This window comes from Oscarella lobularis, chromosome 2, assembly GCF_947507565.1.
Source record: "Oscarella lobularis chromosome 2, ooOscLobu1.1, whole genome shotgun sequence".
NCBI lineage: Eukaryota > Metazoa > Porifera > Homoscleromorpha > Homosclerophorida > Oscarellidae > Oscarella > Oscarella lobularis.
In genome coordinates this window covers 1,904,731-1,919,116 of record NC_089176.1, presented here as the reverse complement: position 1 = coordinate 1,919,116, position 14,386 = coordinate 1,904,731, and the positions used below count along the sequence as shown (strand labels likewise).

Below are 14,386 nucleotides of genomic sequence, written 5' to 3'. Positions count from 1 at the left end.
GCCGTAACTACTGCTCAGATTGATAAAAGAAAAACGGAGAATTTTAACGGCATTGCTGACCTACGATAACGGTCTATTGGTTTGTTTTTCTACCCTTTTCATTTCGTACAGAAAGTCCAATTTCAAAGAAGCGAAAATTATACAAAACGCTACCATGCACAGACGAGAAACAAACCAAACAAACGAACAAAGTCACTCGGCCACCTAATTCCGCATTAGTAATGAGACTTCTTATACAAATACGATTCCATCCTAACGGTGTCGCGTATCATCTCTTCGTATTTCCTCATATTAGTATAAACGGCGTATCCATCCTTGCACTCCTCAAAGCCAAAACTGCCAACACCGCACAGAACGTATCGGTTCGTCTTAGGATCCTGACACATAAGAGGAGTGCCCGTCGCTCCATAGCAAATATCTCCAGGAATGCCTCGAACACACAGATTCGAATCTATAATCGTTTTCCGAGGCCACCTCTGCTTGCATTCGGACAAGTTAGCTATAACAACACTCGACTCAATAGGAACATTCGAGACGACTCTTTCGCCATTTTTCACGTATTGATACCCGACGAGGAACGCCGTCTGTCCGACTGCAATCCTTTCATCGCTCATCATCGTGTTGTACTCCGAATGCCTTGGTGAACAGATAGGCTTTCGAAAGCGGCTCACCTCTATAGGCTTGTCTAGCCTTATAACAGCCATGTTGTTCTCGAGTATATCCGGTTTGAATCTTCTTGTTGAGCGCCACACTTTCAGTCCAGGCGGCGGATGATCTCCTCGAGTGACTACGTCGATTCCGTCGTACTTGCTTACCGTCAGTCCATCGTCATTGTCGTTCAGTTCGTATTGTCCAACTCGAACTCCTATTCTATAACCGCTGATTTTGCCGTTGTACCATCCGCTGGTACGAGTCGCCTTTTTGAAACAGTCGGCACCGGTGACTACCCATCGGCGGTGAACGAGAACGCCGTCGCATTCGTACTCTCCCTTGCCCAGGACGGTGACAAGCCAGGGCCAGGCCCCACGTGCTGCGACCGAGAAGTTGGAAAAGGGATAGTGCTGGCCCGGAGCTCCAGCTACACCGCAAAGATCGTCGACCGTAGCTGAAAACAGAAAAACGAGATTTGACGCTAGACCAAACAATTTACACTGTTATTTTACTTGGGCTGGAGTAGTTCACAAAGGTATGGAAATCGTCGGCTGTGTTGAATTCGATGAAGTCCGCTGTGGGTTCCATAAAGTGCGGCAAGTCACGCGTCGAAATATGGAGTGATTTGACGTTCAATTGATTGTAACGCTGTAGTGCAGCCAAAGCGCGTTGTTGATTAGCGACCCTCGGGAGTTTCTCGTTAACAATCACAGCCACTCTCTTCGCAACTCGCGGTTCGCTGCCTAATCCTGTCTCGAACATCTCATTAATGTTTTCTCTGAACTCTTCGAGATTTTCAGAGATGTTATGAGGATTTCCTTCTAGCAAATCAGTTTGATTGGGTGTACCGACAAATTTCCAAATCGTTCCGTTCATGAGAACCAAGACAGCCACGCGGGTCTTTTCTGCGTCAATGGGGAAGTTCATAATAGTGTTATTAACAAATTTTTTATACACTTCTTCCAGAGGACTTCTCTCGGCGATATTGAAAGCGAAGAGGAGATCCAGTTTGACGTCGGACTGCGCGTCGAGCACATCGGAGCGATCGTGTCTTCCGAGAAGATTCTCGTCGGGCTGAGCATTGCGAGAATACGTTGCTAAGGGAAGCAAGAAATTGCTATCGAACGTTGCGATTTGGTCTTTGACCGCATCAGTTATGGGTAAACCTACATTTCAATAAATTAAATATTTAACCAATACTGTATGCAATGACTCCACTGTACATTTGGGAAGAGGGACGTTCCATTTCGAATTAGCCATACAGGTGGCGACACTGTGGCCAACAAGGGTAAATCCTCTGTTGCAAGAAAAGCTAGCTGTTGACAGATAATGAGGCCTCCTGTCGATGTAACCCCAGCCTAATGATCCGGGGCCGTACGTAAAATCGATTTGTTTTCTAGTCGAAACAGTGCCGTTATTCAGACTAATTTTTGGACACCGAATAGCTGCAAAAGAATCCCTATTTAACATTTTTCGTTTGAACTCTAGGAGACAAGACCTACGTTGGCATTTTGGAACTCTTCTCCATCCATTAGCCCCGCAAGTCATATTTCCTGCTCGCGATGCCAAAAGCCTGAGAAAATCGTCAGAAACTGGCCCTGGAAGCCTCCAGTGCAAAGGAGGAGGCATATCGTAGTAACGTGGCATATGTTCCATCTCGTGCATATGTTCCATCTCGTGCATATGTTCCATCTCGTTCCATATTGAATGAAAGGGAAAAGGCGAAAAGGGATGTCTACTATAGAAGTTATCTACGTGAGAATAGCCTTTTTCGCATTTCCACTCAATCTTTTCTTCATCGTAATATTCATTTTTGCTTTCGTTGGAAAAGATAAAATGTCCGTTGTCGATCGAAGGTATATTGGAACACTTGATTCCTACATAAAGGGCGATATTTCATAAAACCAATTGTTTTGAAAAATGCCCTACTTTTGCACTGGGGTGGACTTGGACGATCCCATTCTCCGTTGTTATTACAATATCGTTTATTAAAACCATCGTAATTGTGATAGCCTTTGTCGCAGTAGGTAGCTGCCTCTTTGGAGCACCGTCTTAGATATTGAATGACAGATTGGGATTCGTGCCCATTTAGCACTGAGTCTGATGAACCTTTACACGTAGTGGTACCTAATGAAAAGCGTCTTCGGATGTCGTTTACTGCAGCTCAATAATGCACTGTTACCGCAGAGTTCTGCTTTAAAGCCTTGATAGGTCCGCGTAAGTTGAAATGTGATCAGTCTGTTGGCAGAGAGAGTCTTGCTTGACCCTTCTTCGAAAGTAATTCCGACGCTTTCCGAGTCGCCGTCTCGGTTAGAAACATCGGCATAAAAGGTATCGGTGCCGTCAGGGATATTGAAGAAGTTCAAGCAGGCTGGACGACTCTCAGATCCGCAAATTGTCCAGTCTGCATCAACGTACCCAAACGTCATAATTTTTGGATTGAGCATGTTTCCTGCGGTACGGTTCGAATTAATTTTTAATAGAGCGTACCACTGTGCCGAGCTACGTACTCTCTGTTGCGTAGGAAATCTTAAACCCGTGTCTTCTTTCCCAATTGTTGTTTGATTTGAAACGAATTGTTAATTCAGAAGAGCAAGCGACGTACTGTTTAGGAAAACCGCGAGAACTTTCAGATTGTCCTGAAAGACGGGCCAAGACTCTGTTCGTGGATGAATCTATGATCTCGAGAATGTCTCCGTCCTTCTCGGTATCAAGAAACTCCACTGTTGCGACCATCCGATCGCAAGTGGTGGGAGAACCGAGAAAAGTGGAAGGCTGAAACTTCCACGTGCAGTCAACGTTTTTGGCATAGTAGGGTAATCGGCTATCTGGAGAAGGATACTTCAAGGTTCCTCGATTTTCAGGAAGTGAGTGAGGTTCGCACGTGCTGAAATATCTCTCTCCTGCAAGAAATAGTTTATCGTTAGAAGAAACGACTGGAGTGACTCTTTACCTGCAACGACTGCAGCCAGGAGAAGCACATGCACGAATCCAAAGACTGCCGTATTCATCATATCGTCGTCTTCTGCGACTAGACGAGACTGCCAAATCTACCAAACTAGTCGTTCTTTTATACTTCACTTTGGAAGCATACAATTACCGGAGGTCAGCGGCTAAATAACATTGTGGTTTAGAGGAAAATAGAATTTCCTATCATTCGCTTCCACCAATTTTATGCTGCTTCCCTCAATTTTAGGTCGCATTATTACTTCAATTATACTAGCAGAACCAGTGGGGCATGTGGGTTGAATTGTCTAGCGCTGATGTCTTAGATGGAAAAAAGCGTCGCACTACATGCATGCATGCACGAGTGGACACTGTATTAGGATAACGCGCTGTTACACTTGCCCCGCCACTTGCGTCATCTACGCTTCATGCTGCGTCATTACGAATACCTTCGTTGTGTTTGTGTGGCAGGAGACCGGAACCACATCGCTTCCTTGGAAGTTGAACCGCTTCCGTCAAAACGGGACGCGGGTCAGCAAGCCACTAACGATCACCTTGGATCCGTCATATCCATTGGGCAGAATCAAATTCTCGCTGCCGAGCCAGACAGAGAGCTAGAAAGAGAAGGAGATAGCTAGCAGAGATAAATGTCAGGCAGAACACGCGCTGAGGCTGACAAGCTAAGACTCGTTGCGAGTTTCGTCTCATTCCGCTGGTGCGATCGAGTCACCTCTCTGAAACTGTCGGCACCGGTTACCAACCATCGCCGGATGAACGAGAACGCCGTCGCATTCGTGCTCACCGTTTCATAGAACGGCGACGAGCTTATAGACATCTATAAGATGTTCTGAGGACTTCCTTCGAGCTCGATCGACAGTTTGATCGACAACGAATTCCTACATCGTTCCTTTCAGGATTACCAGCACAACTGCAGTAGTAGTAGTAAGTACGCGGATCGTTTCTGGCTGGGCAATCTACGTGAGAAACGGCCCCTTTTCGCATTTGACCAAGGGTCCGAGGGCAAACTGAACGCGTCGTATCTACCACGATTCGAGGAAAGCGAAGATCGAAAAGAGAAATTGGCTTTTCAGAAACGAGGAAGTGCGTCTTTTCAGTGCAGTAGCCTATAGGACCAGTGCCACTGTGGACAATAGATCTATGTACGGAATGGACACGTTCATAGATTTCGAAGGTCATGCTCCGTCTAAAAGTGGGCTTCATTAGTTGTCTATCCATTGGCTTGCCTCTTTAGCCGCCGCTCGAATCGTCTGCGCTTTCTTGCTGCGTCATTGTGGCGGATGCTGAAGCCCATGAGTCGCTTCATTCCGCGGAAGTCTTAATGAAACAGGGACATCCATGAAACAGTTGGCAGAGCCGTCCGGCGGAAGGCAGCTTTCGTCAAACGATACAGCGCGGAACGTGCCGCCCGTCGGACGCCCGTCGTTCGTCCGTTATCGAAAAGCCAACGCGCGTTAAAACCATGTCCCGGGCCGGCGAAGGTACACGTGCAGTGGTGACCCGTAGTTATGCGGCCGATTCATTTTTATTGTGAAAAAATATCCGGGTACGGTTTTTAATACATATTTCAAAGTGATTTTAGAAGCCGCTTTTGAATGAATTCCGTTATCAGCTGTGCTGTGCAACGGGGTCTGTCCAAATAAATAGCGTGCGCGCATCCATCCAAAACGACAGTTTGGCAATCTGAAATTCCCGCCTTCAGTACATCAACGCAAGACACGTCTAACACTTCGTCCTGCTTTCCCCAAACGACCAAAGTTGGACAGCGAATAAATGCCATCCGCTGCTCAAGCAAATAGCGATGGGACGGATTCATGATGTCGTCAGTCACTGTAGAGACATTATTAGAAAAAAATGCCAGGACGTACTGTATCAATATGACCCTTACTTTTAATTAAGTTACTCACAACTACATATATCACGTAATAGGCAAGAGATACAGGGACTATATCGTCTTCAAATCTCTTTAGACGATAGCTAACATGCGTAAAATCCCAAACAAACGCTCTTCCCAAGAAATGTCTCATTTACAATAAAGTTATAGCCGACACTTGGGGTAAGTTTATCATATGTAGTGTCCACTATTTGGGGCTTTCACTCACACAAGTTACAGTCCTATAAATGCATTCTTACTTCTGTCAAAAAATGGATAACTTGGCCGTCGATTGTGAACGAGTCGATTTAGGAGATGATTGGGCAAAGGAGGAACTTCGTGCAAAGCCAACCTAAGCAACTTGCGCATTTCAGTGGGAGTTTCAGGCAAGAAGCAATTTGATGCTCTGCGCCCCGATTTGAAATATTCACACGCCAAAGGACTTGGCTGAGGCATCTCAATTCCTGCAAAAGAGAGCAAGTGCTGCTTTAGTAAGAACATATATCATCACAATTAGTAATTCTGTAGAAAATTAATAGAAACTATCTGATTAGATAATCTCTCTATCCACTATTATTTACAAGAGAGTGAAAATAGCACTCAAGGGTGATCATAGATATTATGTATGCCAATGCATAAAAAGAAATGATTGGATACAGTACCATTAATGGTGCATTCCTAATAAATAATAGGAGAAACGTATGCAAACTTTCCTCTAAGTAGTCTACGAGCGCGTCTGATGGCTACGTTCTGAAAATAAATACCTCATACTTCGTTCACGATTATCATTGTGCACCCAAAGAGAACTCACCAAAAGGACAAAGAAGTATCAAAGTTTTGATTTGGCCTGGAAAATAGGAAGAGTAAACACCAGCCACTTTACCGCCAAGAGAACATCCCGCAACGTGAAAGCCACTCCTACTAAGCCCCAGACCGGCGACAAACTACAGCAAGATACAGGTAACACAAGGACCGCATAAGAAACCACGCCCACCTCTCCAAAACGATCCACCAAGAAATGGACGTTATGCTCAGCTTCTGCCATTCGAGTCGTTTCACCGTGACCCGGAAGGTCGAGTGCGATGATGCGCCAGTCTCGCGGCAGAAACTGACTCATGATTGCCCAGCTATCCTTCGTGTCAGTGAAGCCGTGAAGGAGAACGAGCGTTGTCGCCGCGTTTGACGACGATCCCGATCGTTCTAGATAGTAGTAGATAAAATCTTGAACGCGCAGCGTCTTTCGCTTAAATTTCGTGACGATCGTGACAGCCCTACGAACAAGAGAAGAAAGCGACTAGTAAACACACGTGTTTGAGTCAAAATGCCGGCAAGTTCGGCGGCATTTTGACTGGATTCTGGCGTCGAGTGACATAGTGGCATTCAACCGGACTTGACTAGATCTCGCTAACGGTCTCAGCCGGCACAAAGTTGACCTACCGCACACATATTGTCAGAAAGACGTTCGGGACAAAAATGTAGAGACAAACGAGAACAAACGCAACGCAGAGAATTGACGTTAAGACGAGTTTGAATGCAAAGAAAACCGACTCCATCGAGTCGAAGCGTGAATGGTCGAAGAACCCGTACACTTGTCACGTGGGTCATAAAACAACCCTGTTATATCTCCCTGCTATGTTTTTCTAATCTTAGTACAGGAGAGAGACAAGGGCGTCGTCGTGGGCAAATAGTTCAGAATTACTAAGAAAATAGTTATTTTTATTGACACTTGTATATTGCGTCAGATTCTTTGTGGTGACGATACGGTTTATGAAGATTCAAGTTAGCAATAAATTCTGCTGCGAATTGCTTGCCAATCAAAGGAACTTGTCAGTTGTGCAACGCAATAGACGTCCAGTATCACGTGGTAAGCCCCGTACAGCACGCTCCTCGATATATACTCTTATTAGGACCAACAAGAAAGAGACAGACAAGTGGCCTTAGTAGGGAGAGTCAACTATTAGCTAATAGAGAATGAACATGACTGCTGTGAAAGAGGCTAACGATGCTTAGTCAATTATTCTACGATCAAGAGAATATTTCATGTGACTCCTTTTTTATATGGCGACCTTCTTTGTCATTTGAGGGCTCTTTAACAGCTAATTGCTTTCATAGTAAACGTTTGAACGTTCCACATTAAAACACATCTTATATATAAAAGAAACCCAGCGTACTGATAACGTCAGATACGCCAAGCTAATATTTCTTACGTTCTCACAACACTAAGAAAGTTATCAAACTATCTTCGAGACGGACGAGATTGTGCTCTTATGTGCTCTTATGATATCGTTACGACACTTGGCATGAAGAGTCAATAGGACAAGGTGTCAGGTCCGGTATTTGGCAGCAAGGTTTAATAATAATACACGTCGTCGTCACTTCACGTGATCTCAGGTCGATCTAGTACTCACGAAGAGCCCAATGCACGTTCTCCGTACTCTAACGGCGTTGCTTCTTTCTCAGGTTACTTTGGCTAAAAACGATCTGCCAACAACTAATTCTAAGCCCCACATTTTCATGCTCCTCGTCGACGACTGGGGTTGGGCAAATGTCGGCTATCACCGAACCGTTGCGACAAACGACATCCAAACTCCAAACATCGACAAATTGTGCGCCGAAGGAGTCGAGCTCAACCAGCATTACGTCCACAACGTCTGCTCGCCAACGCGATCCTCTCTCCTCAGCGGCCGCCTTCCCATGCACGTGAACGTCAACAACGGCGATTCGACGATGCACAACCCAAAGGATCCCGTAGCCGGATTCCAAGGCGTGCCACGCAATATGACAGTTATAGCTGAAAAAATGAAAGAGGGCGGGTATGCAACGCATCAGGTGGGCAAGTGGGATGCCGGCATGGCAACGCGAGATCACATACCTCTGGGACGAGGCTTCGACACGAGCTTCGGATACTTTCATCACGCGAATGACTTTTACACGCAGCAAGAGGGCCGTTGTAAAGACAAAAACGACGTCGCTCCGGTCGATTTGTGGGCGACCGATAAGCCAGCGCACGGCCTAAACGGCACCGATTATGAAGAGCACATGTTTGGGGAGCACGTACTTCAAGTGCTGAAAGAACACGATCCGTCCGTTCCACTCTTCCTCTACTACGCGCCCCACGTCGCTCACACGCCGTACCAAGTTCCGCAGCCCTATCTCGATAAATTCCGTTTCATCGACGACGACCTGCGTCGAGTCTATCACGCCATGGTGTACTATCTCGACGAAGTCGTCGGTAATATCACGGATATGTTCAAAAGCAAAGGAATGTGGAACAACACCTTGGTAGTCGTGAGTGCCGACAACGGAGGTCCCGAGCACAATAACACCGGTGCAAACAACTATCCGCTCAAAGGTGGAAAGCAGAGCAACTGGCAAGGTGGAGTTCGAGTTAACGCTTTCGTTTCCGGGGGCTTCGTTCCACGGTCGATGCGCGGCAAAAAGCTTGAAGGTTACATCGCAGTTTGCGACTGGTACGCGACGTTTTGTCATTTAGCTGACGTTGATCCCACCGACGCCAAGGCCGCTTCCGCGAAACTTCCGCCTATCGATAGCCTGAACATGTGGCCTTACGTTTCTGGACAAGTTTCCTCTTCTCCTCGCCCGGAGGTTCCTATTGCTTCCGACTCCATGGTGCAGGGACTGATCAGTGGAAGTTATAAAATACTTATTGGCAAATTGGGTTCGGCTGGGTGGACTGGTCCGCAGTATCCAAATATTTCTCATCCTGCTGGCGTCAATGACAGGGAAGATTGCGGAGATGGGTGCCTTTTCAACATCAAAACCGATCCTGAAGAAAGAAATAATTTGGCTGAGTCAATGAAAGATGTACTAAAAGACATGCAAAGGAAGTTGGCGCGTTATCAAAAAACGTTCTATAATCCTGATCGAGGTTCATCGGATCCGGCGGCGTGCGACGCAGCTATAAATGTGTACAAGGGATTTTGGGGGCCCTGGGTCACCTGAACAAACACGTATTCGCTGTCACGTTAGTATTTCGTTTAATTAATTGAAGTCTCAAGTAGCATAGTGAGTAAAATAGAGGCGCGACCTTCTGGGAAGGCTAGTTGAGACCTGTAAACAACGGTGGTCAGTCAACGCCGAGACCAGGATTCATACCACGGATTCATACGTAATTAGCCGCAGAACTTCGCCAGAATTCCGCCGACCGCCTCGTTCGCCTCTGATCGGGCCTCTGCTCGGTTGATCGGCAGGCCAATCGGCAGTGGCGTATTTCTGGTTGTACGGGCCATTCAACGCGGTAAATCGCGCTACGTACTTTCATTTCCGCCGCTGTACGCAAGTACGCAGCTGATTGTTCGGCTGTATAGGGCGCGCTGCTCTCGCCAGAGCCCAAAAGGAGAGGGGCTGAGAAATCAAAATGTCAGATCTTTCGGCTGATCGACCTGAGTGGGATTGGTCATCGGAAGATATCGATCGTCTCGTCCTTGTTGAAGGTAGAGGAAATTAGGTCTACAGGAGACTAAATCTCACTTCGATCAAATGTTAGAAGACGATATCATGGACATGGCAGGCCGCAAGAGAAAACGGTGAGATACGGGCACCAATACACATGTGACAGTACACACTTTTGTCATGGAATTTAGAGGACAGTTAGGGAAAGAGACGTAGTAGTGCTTACCTTTGCGTGTAACCGAGGCCCAGCGTTCGCCCTACTGTTACAGAGAATGATGTTGAAAGAGGCGTGGCACTGGAGAATTGCCTTTGTTTTTTATCCTTGAAACCGTTAGACAGCATTAGTCACAAGTAGAATATTTACTCAGGATCAATACGTGTATGTGTGAATGATTCTACAGGGTGGGACGGGTGGAACGACGGTCTGATGGGAAAGAACACGTCATATGTATGCCAGACGAAGGCAAGTTTATTGATTGATTGATCCATTTTCAATTCAACGTGCATTAGAAGTCGTTCGTATTATGAAGTATCAGAAAGATTTAGAGCATCTGCGCTGCTTGGCTGTGATGTGCGAGCGGGAGGACGACGTTCTTGCCGTTCACACGATGGCAATGGAGAAGACGCTCCAGGATCTGGAGCAAGACAACAGCGATCTCGAGAAAGGCAACGGCGTGAAGGCAATGGAGCACCTGTTCGATTTGAACTCGAAGGTGAAGCGTTTTGCGGCGACGACGAAGAAGAACGAGTTTCGATACAAGGCAATGGAAATGATAGCCGACTATTGCGAGAAACAATCGTTCAGCAATGGAATGTTCGAGAGCGAATTTCAGAATATGGGGAAACGATTGCGCGATCAAAAGACGCTTGAGCAAAAGGGAGACGCCGTCTCAGTCTCAGTCTCAGTGACCACTTCAGCTGTAAGTAGTAATGGTTACGACGGAAGTAAGGGCGTGGATAAGGAGGGTAGGAGTGAAGAGGGCAGCAACAGGGTTGATGCACTTTGCAGGGATGCAGAAGAAAATTCTCCTAGAACAGTTGAACAGAAGAGTACGAGTGAGGACGATGCACAAGGAATGCTGTTTTGCAGTAGGGAAGATGCTGCTGCTGCTCTTGCTTCTACGAAAGCTTCAGTGAGCGAGATTGAGGTAGGTGCAGCTGCTAGTAATAGCAGTCTGCTTGGCGGAAAGGAAAAGGCGGCTGTTGCTGATTTACCCGCTAATAGCGGAGATGTGGCGTCTGCTTCTTTGAGCAACGAGACCGTTAGAAAATCCCCCGCAGATGCCATTTCTTTGCTACCATCAGCACCTTTATGACACTACTCTAGCACGTTTCTAGATCTGCCTTCCGCGGATGTAATATTAATTAATTGATCACATTTGTAATATTCTAAAAACACTTTTTCGGCCCATCTTTTCTTTGTATCACCATGTAATTGGCAGAGATCAGCAAAGCATGACTTGCTGCTTATTTTATCAATATGGACATAGCGTTTACCGACTCACATAAATTGATGACGTTCACCTTCGTCGCTTTTATTGTACCAAATAACGAACACCTACATGAATAGTAAACGTGTTAGAAATACCCAAAACGGCTTAATATTAGCGCCAGCGCGCCCTGTTACACAAGGACATGCCTTTCGGACCATATCAGGGGGAAAATGACTTTGCACGCCTTTGTGAAGACGTTCCCTGCTCTCCAAAAGCCTCTGTGTATCGCCCACTTCTCGTCTGCGATTGAGAAGTAGACAGCGTAGAGGGCAACGGCAAAAAAGTGACCGATTAAGACAAACGGGTTGGGCGAGAGACTAAAGGAAAACGCCATTTAATGACATACAACAACGTATAGAAAATGTGGGTACATTGAGAGAAGGCCCACAGGTCCTGATACTGCTCTCCCTCCGAGACGAAAATAAGCAAAGCAAGCGCGACGAAGTTGACCGAGATCAGCTACAAAGAGAAACGAATTACTTTACATGTGAGAAAGCGAAAGCGAAACTCTAACCACAACAGATAAACTTAACAAACAAAGCAATCGCTAAAACGGCTCCTGTGCACTGCTAGTGGCCAACGAGTGCCAATAAACTAACTGATTCCTAGTACATATACTGTACAGACTTAATTAATTAATTAAACCTCCACCTGAGTTTAGTACTTATGCAGCTTTGGTATCTAAGTCAGCACGATCAGCTTACCATCAGAAGCCGCAAAAAGCGCGTACAGAGCCTGAGCCAGAATATTGACAACGAAAGCATGTGCGCCTTTTCGACGCCATTGAAATCGTTCCATCGCTTTCCGCAACTCCTCTCCGTCGCCGAGGTCTTTCATACCGCCAAGATATTCTCTCCACAGAACGACGTCACTCAGTCCCACCGTCATCCCGCCTCCCGTCAACGGATGTCTCATATTTAAAGCGTCGCCAAGGGCAATGACACCGGGAATAAAAGAAGAATGCGAAGGAAGAAAACTGTTTGGCATGCTGCGCGGCACTTGAGTCTCTATCGCCTTCAGAAACGATCCACGTAGGTGGTCGGGAAAGTTCGGAGCTACGACATTTCTTAGGTAGGTCTTAATATCGGAGGGAAGTTTCCCGTTAACGTCGACGAGAACGCGCGTCTCGTTGGGGCCGATTTTGTAAACGAGCGTGGGCGACGTTTCGGAGAGAACGAGTTCAGCGTGACGATGCCTGAACTGTTCGCAGTCATGAAGGATAAGACCCACAAAGTGAGATGAGACGGAAACGGCTGACGTGACAAGCGCGCGACGAAATTTCGAGAAGCAGCCGTCACAGACGACCGTCAAAGAAGCATAGACCTCCTGGAAAAATAAAAAAAGTTATTAATTAATTATTTAATTAGTACAAAGGGTATGACTGATCTATGACGCCACTATGACGTCAGTAGGCATGACAGAGGCTTTCTCCAATGTTCTTACGCTCGTATCTTCTGACCCTTTTGGCCGGTACTGAACTCCGATGACGCGATCGTCCTGCGTGATCAACTTGGTCACTGTTCCCTCGATCATGTTCAAACTAAAAAGACGAGAATGACACACTCAAAGCGAAAATTTGTGAATCAAAATTAATTACAGTTACATATAAGTACGAGAACCCGCTCGTTTCATTAATAATGCAATTAAATTTTTTAATTATTATAGCGTGACGCACTTTTTCTCCTTCTTAGCTGCGTTCCTGAGCGCCATAATAAAACGGCCGTGATGAAACGCTCTTCCAGAAAGTGTAGTTCCGTCGGAGTCAGTCGGATACGGAATGTGTATTTGGCTCTGAGTTTGAACGTCGTGAATCACGTAGCCGCAAGTTGGCTGAGCGTCAAAACCGTCAAGACAACCTTTGAGAAAAATCAATAAGACAAGAAATACTATGTACAGAACAACAGCTGTAAACGGACTGGACTCTGTACAGTTAGTCCGTTTAGTGGTTAGTGGTTAGCCTATTTCGGCTTAGACTTTTCTTACTTTCGAGGTTGAGTTTTTTCAGGGCTCTGACGCCACCAGGCTGCAGCAATTCGCCGACAATCCGATTCGGTTCGGTCAGATCACGCTCGATCGCAATCACAGTGCGTCCATCGCGAGCCAAGCTACAGGCAAGCGACGATCCCACTACGCCGCACCCGATCACTATCACGTCGGCGTCTAGAGACCGATTTGCGGCGTTCGAAATACTATGGAAAACGGGAGATTTCGGAACGTTTCTGGCGCTGTTCTGAAGAAGAACTGTGTTTATGCAATTTTACGGCAATTTCTTGGACTACCTTCGAGCGCCGAAACCAAAAGAATAAAGCAAAGGATAGAGAGACGTTTGCTACAGCGACGTATAAGAGCTGCGTGAACGTCCAACCGTACATCTCCGAGTATCGAGAGGATCACCTGATCCTCGATCATGCGAGACGAACCGAACGTCCCGTATAAGGTTTGCAATACGTCGTGGAGATGTTTTGTCTTGATCAAACCCACAACACAATATGAATCACCTAAACCTAAAGAATCAAAATAGTGCATCAATATTGATGGACTATTTTTACCATCTGCATTTCTTATAGGAAGGTCTTGTCCTTCAATAACAGAAACGCGAATAAATTGTTTGGGAATCTGAGACAAAGGTTATTAATTATTTTTTCATTGGAAATTGAGTTACTTTTATGCTTTCTCTCTTCTGCTCAAGCTATTCCTCGTGTTTCTCATCAGAAATGAAAAACACCTAAAAAATGACGTCATATATTTACCGATAATCTTTGTTTCTGCTCCTGAACTTTTGTATGTACTGTATTCGTGGGACTTCGCATTCAGCAAAGAGAAATACGCATCGTCCAGCTACACAAATAAAATCAATAAGAGAAAGTGACGTCATAAAATCAATAAGAAAAATTAATGACAATCAATAAGAGAAAGTGATGTTATAAAATCAATAAGAGAAAACAAATGACGTCTTAGAGAAAGTGACGTCATAAAATCTAACCTCTTCGTC

The 14,386-nt window shown here is 45.8% G+C and overlaps 5 protein-coding genes across 9 annotated transcripts; 2 read left to right on the top strand and 3 right to left on the bottom strand.

Moving 5' to 3' along the window:
- Positions 1-80: 80 nt before the first annotated feature.
- LOC136183716 (uncharacterized) lies at positions 81-5,055 on the bottom strand. Of its 4 annotated transcripts, none has more exons than XM_065970451.1 (9): positions 3,752-5,055; positions 3,605-3,701; positions 3,162-3,554; positions 2,834-3,103; positions 2,581-2,778; positions 2,154-2,528; positions 1,875-2,096; positions 1,164-1,817; positions 81-1,105 (listed from the first exon to the last, which is right to left on the bottom strand). In XM_065970451.1, exons 2-9 carry the CDS (start codon positions 3,663-3,665, stop codon positions 216-218), a joined length of 3,063 nt encoding a protein of 1,020 aa, XP_065826523.1. In that variant the 5' UTR covers positions 3,666-3,701; positions 3,752-5,055; the 3' UTR covers positions 81-215. The 4 variants fall into 4 exon arrangements, with proteins under 4 accessions (XP_065826523.1, XP_065826524.1, XP_065826525.1 ...); XM_065970452.1 differs by having other exon boundaries at positions 3,605-4,211; positions 4,275-5,055; XM_065970453.1 differs by having other exon boundaries at positions 3,605-4,211; positions 4,400-5,055.
- A 54-nt stretch (positions 5,056-5,109) lies between these two features.
- LOC136183722 (monoacylglycerol lipase ABHD6-like) lies at positions 5,110-7,052 on the bottom strand. The gene is made up of 5 exons (XM_065970459.1): positions 6,926-7,052; positions 6,483-6,759; positions 6,300-6,432; positions 5,749-5,952; positions 5,110-5,445 (listed from the first exon to the last, which is right to left on the bottom strand). Exons 1-5 carry the CDS (start codon positions 7,039-7,041, stop codon positions 5,183-5,185), a joined length of 993 nt encoding a protein of 330 aa, XP_065826531.1. The 5' UTR covers positions 7,042-7,052; the 3' UTR covers positions 5,110-5,182.
- An 839-nt stretch (positions 7,053-7,891) lies between these two features.
- LOC136183720 (arylsulfatase J-like) lies at positions 7,892-9,503 on the top strand. The gene has a single exon (XM_065970457.1). It carries the CDS (start codon positions 7,907-7,909, stop codon positions 9,449-9,451), a length of 1,545 nt encoding a protein of 514 aa, XP_065826529.1. The 5' UTR covers positions 7,892-7,906; the 3' UTR covers positions 9,452-9,503.
- Positions 9,504-9,765: 262 nt separating this feature from the next.
- LOC136183723 (uncharacterized) lies at positions 9,766-11,411 on the top strand. Of its 2 annotated transcripts, none has more exons than XM_065970461.1 (4): positions 9,766-9,942; positions 9,999-10,035; positions 10,303-10,364; positions 10,412-11,411. In XM_065970461.1, the coding sequence occupies exons 1-4, from the start codon at positions 9,867-9,869 to the stop codon at positions 11,215-11,217; spliced, it is 981 nt and encodes a 326-aa protein (XP_065826533.1). In that variant the 5' UTR covers positions 9,766-9,866; the 3' UTR covers positions 11,218-11,411. The 2 variants fall into 2 exon arrangements, with proteins under 2 accessions (XP_065826533.1, XP_065826532.1); XM_065970460.1 differs by having other exon boundaries at positions 9,996-10,035.
- Positions 11,412-11,415: 4 nt separating this feature from the next.
- Positions 11,416-13,835, bottom strand: LOC136183721 (squalene monooxygenase-like). Its single transcript, XM_065970458.1, has 7 exons — positions 13,674-13,835; positions 13,378-13,624; positions 13,070-13,250; positions 12,838-12,934; positions 12,099-12,720; positions 11,766-11,853; positions 11,416-11,711 (listed from the first exon to the last, which is right to left on the bottom strand). The coding sequence occupies exons 1-7, from the start codon at positions 13,764-13,766 to the stop codon at positions 11,525-11,527; spliced, it is 1,515 nt and encodes a 504-aa protein (XP_065826530.1). The 5' UTR covers positions 13,767-13,835; the 3' UTR covers positions 11,416-11,524.
- Between the last annotated feature and the right edge of the window lie 551 nt (positions 13,836-14,386).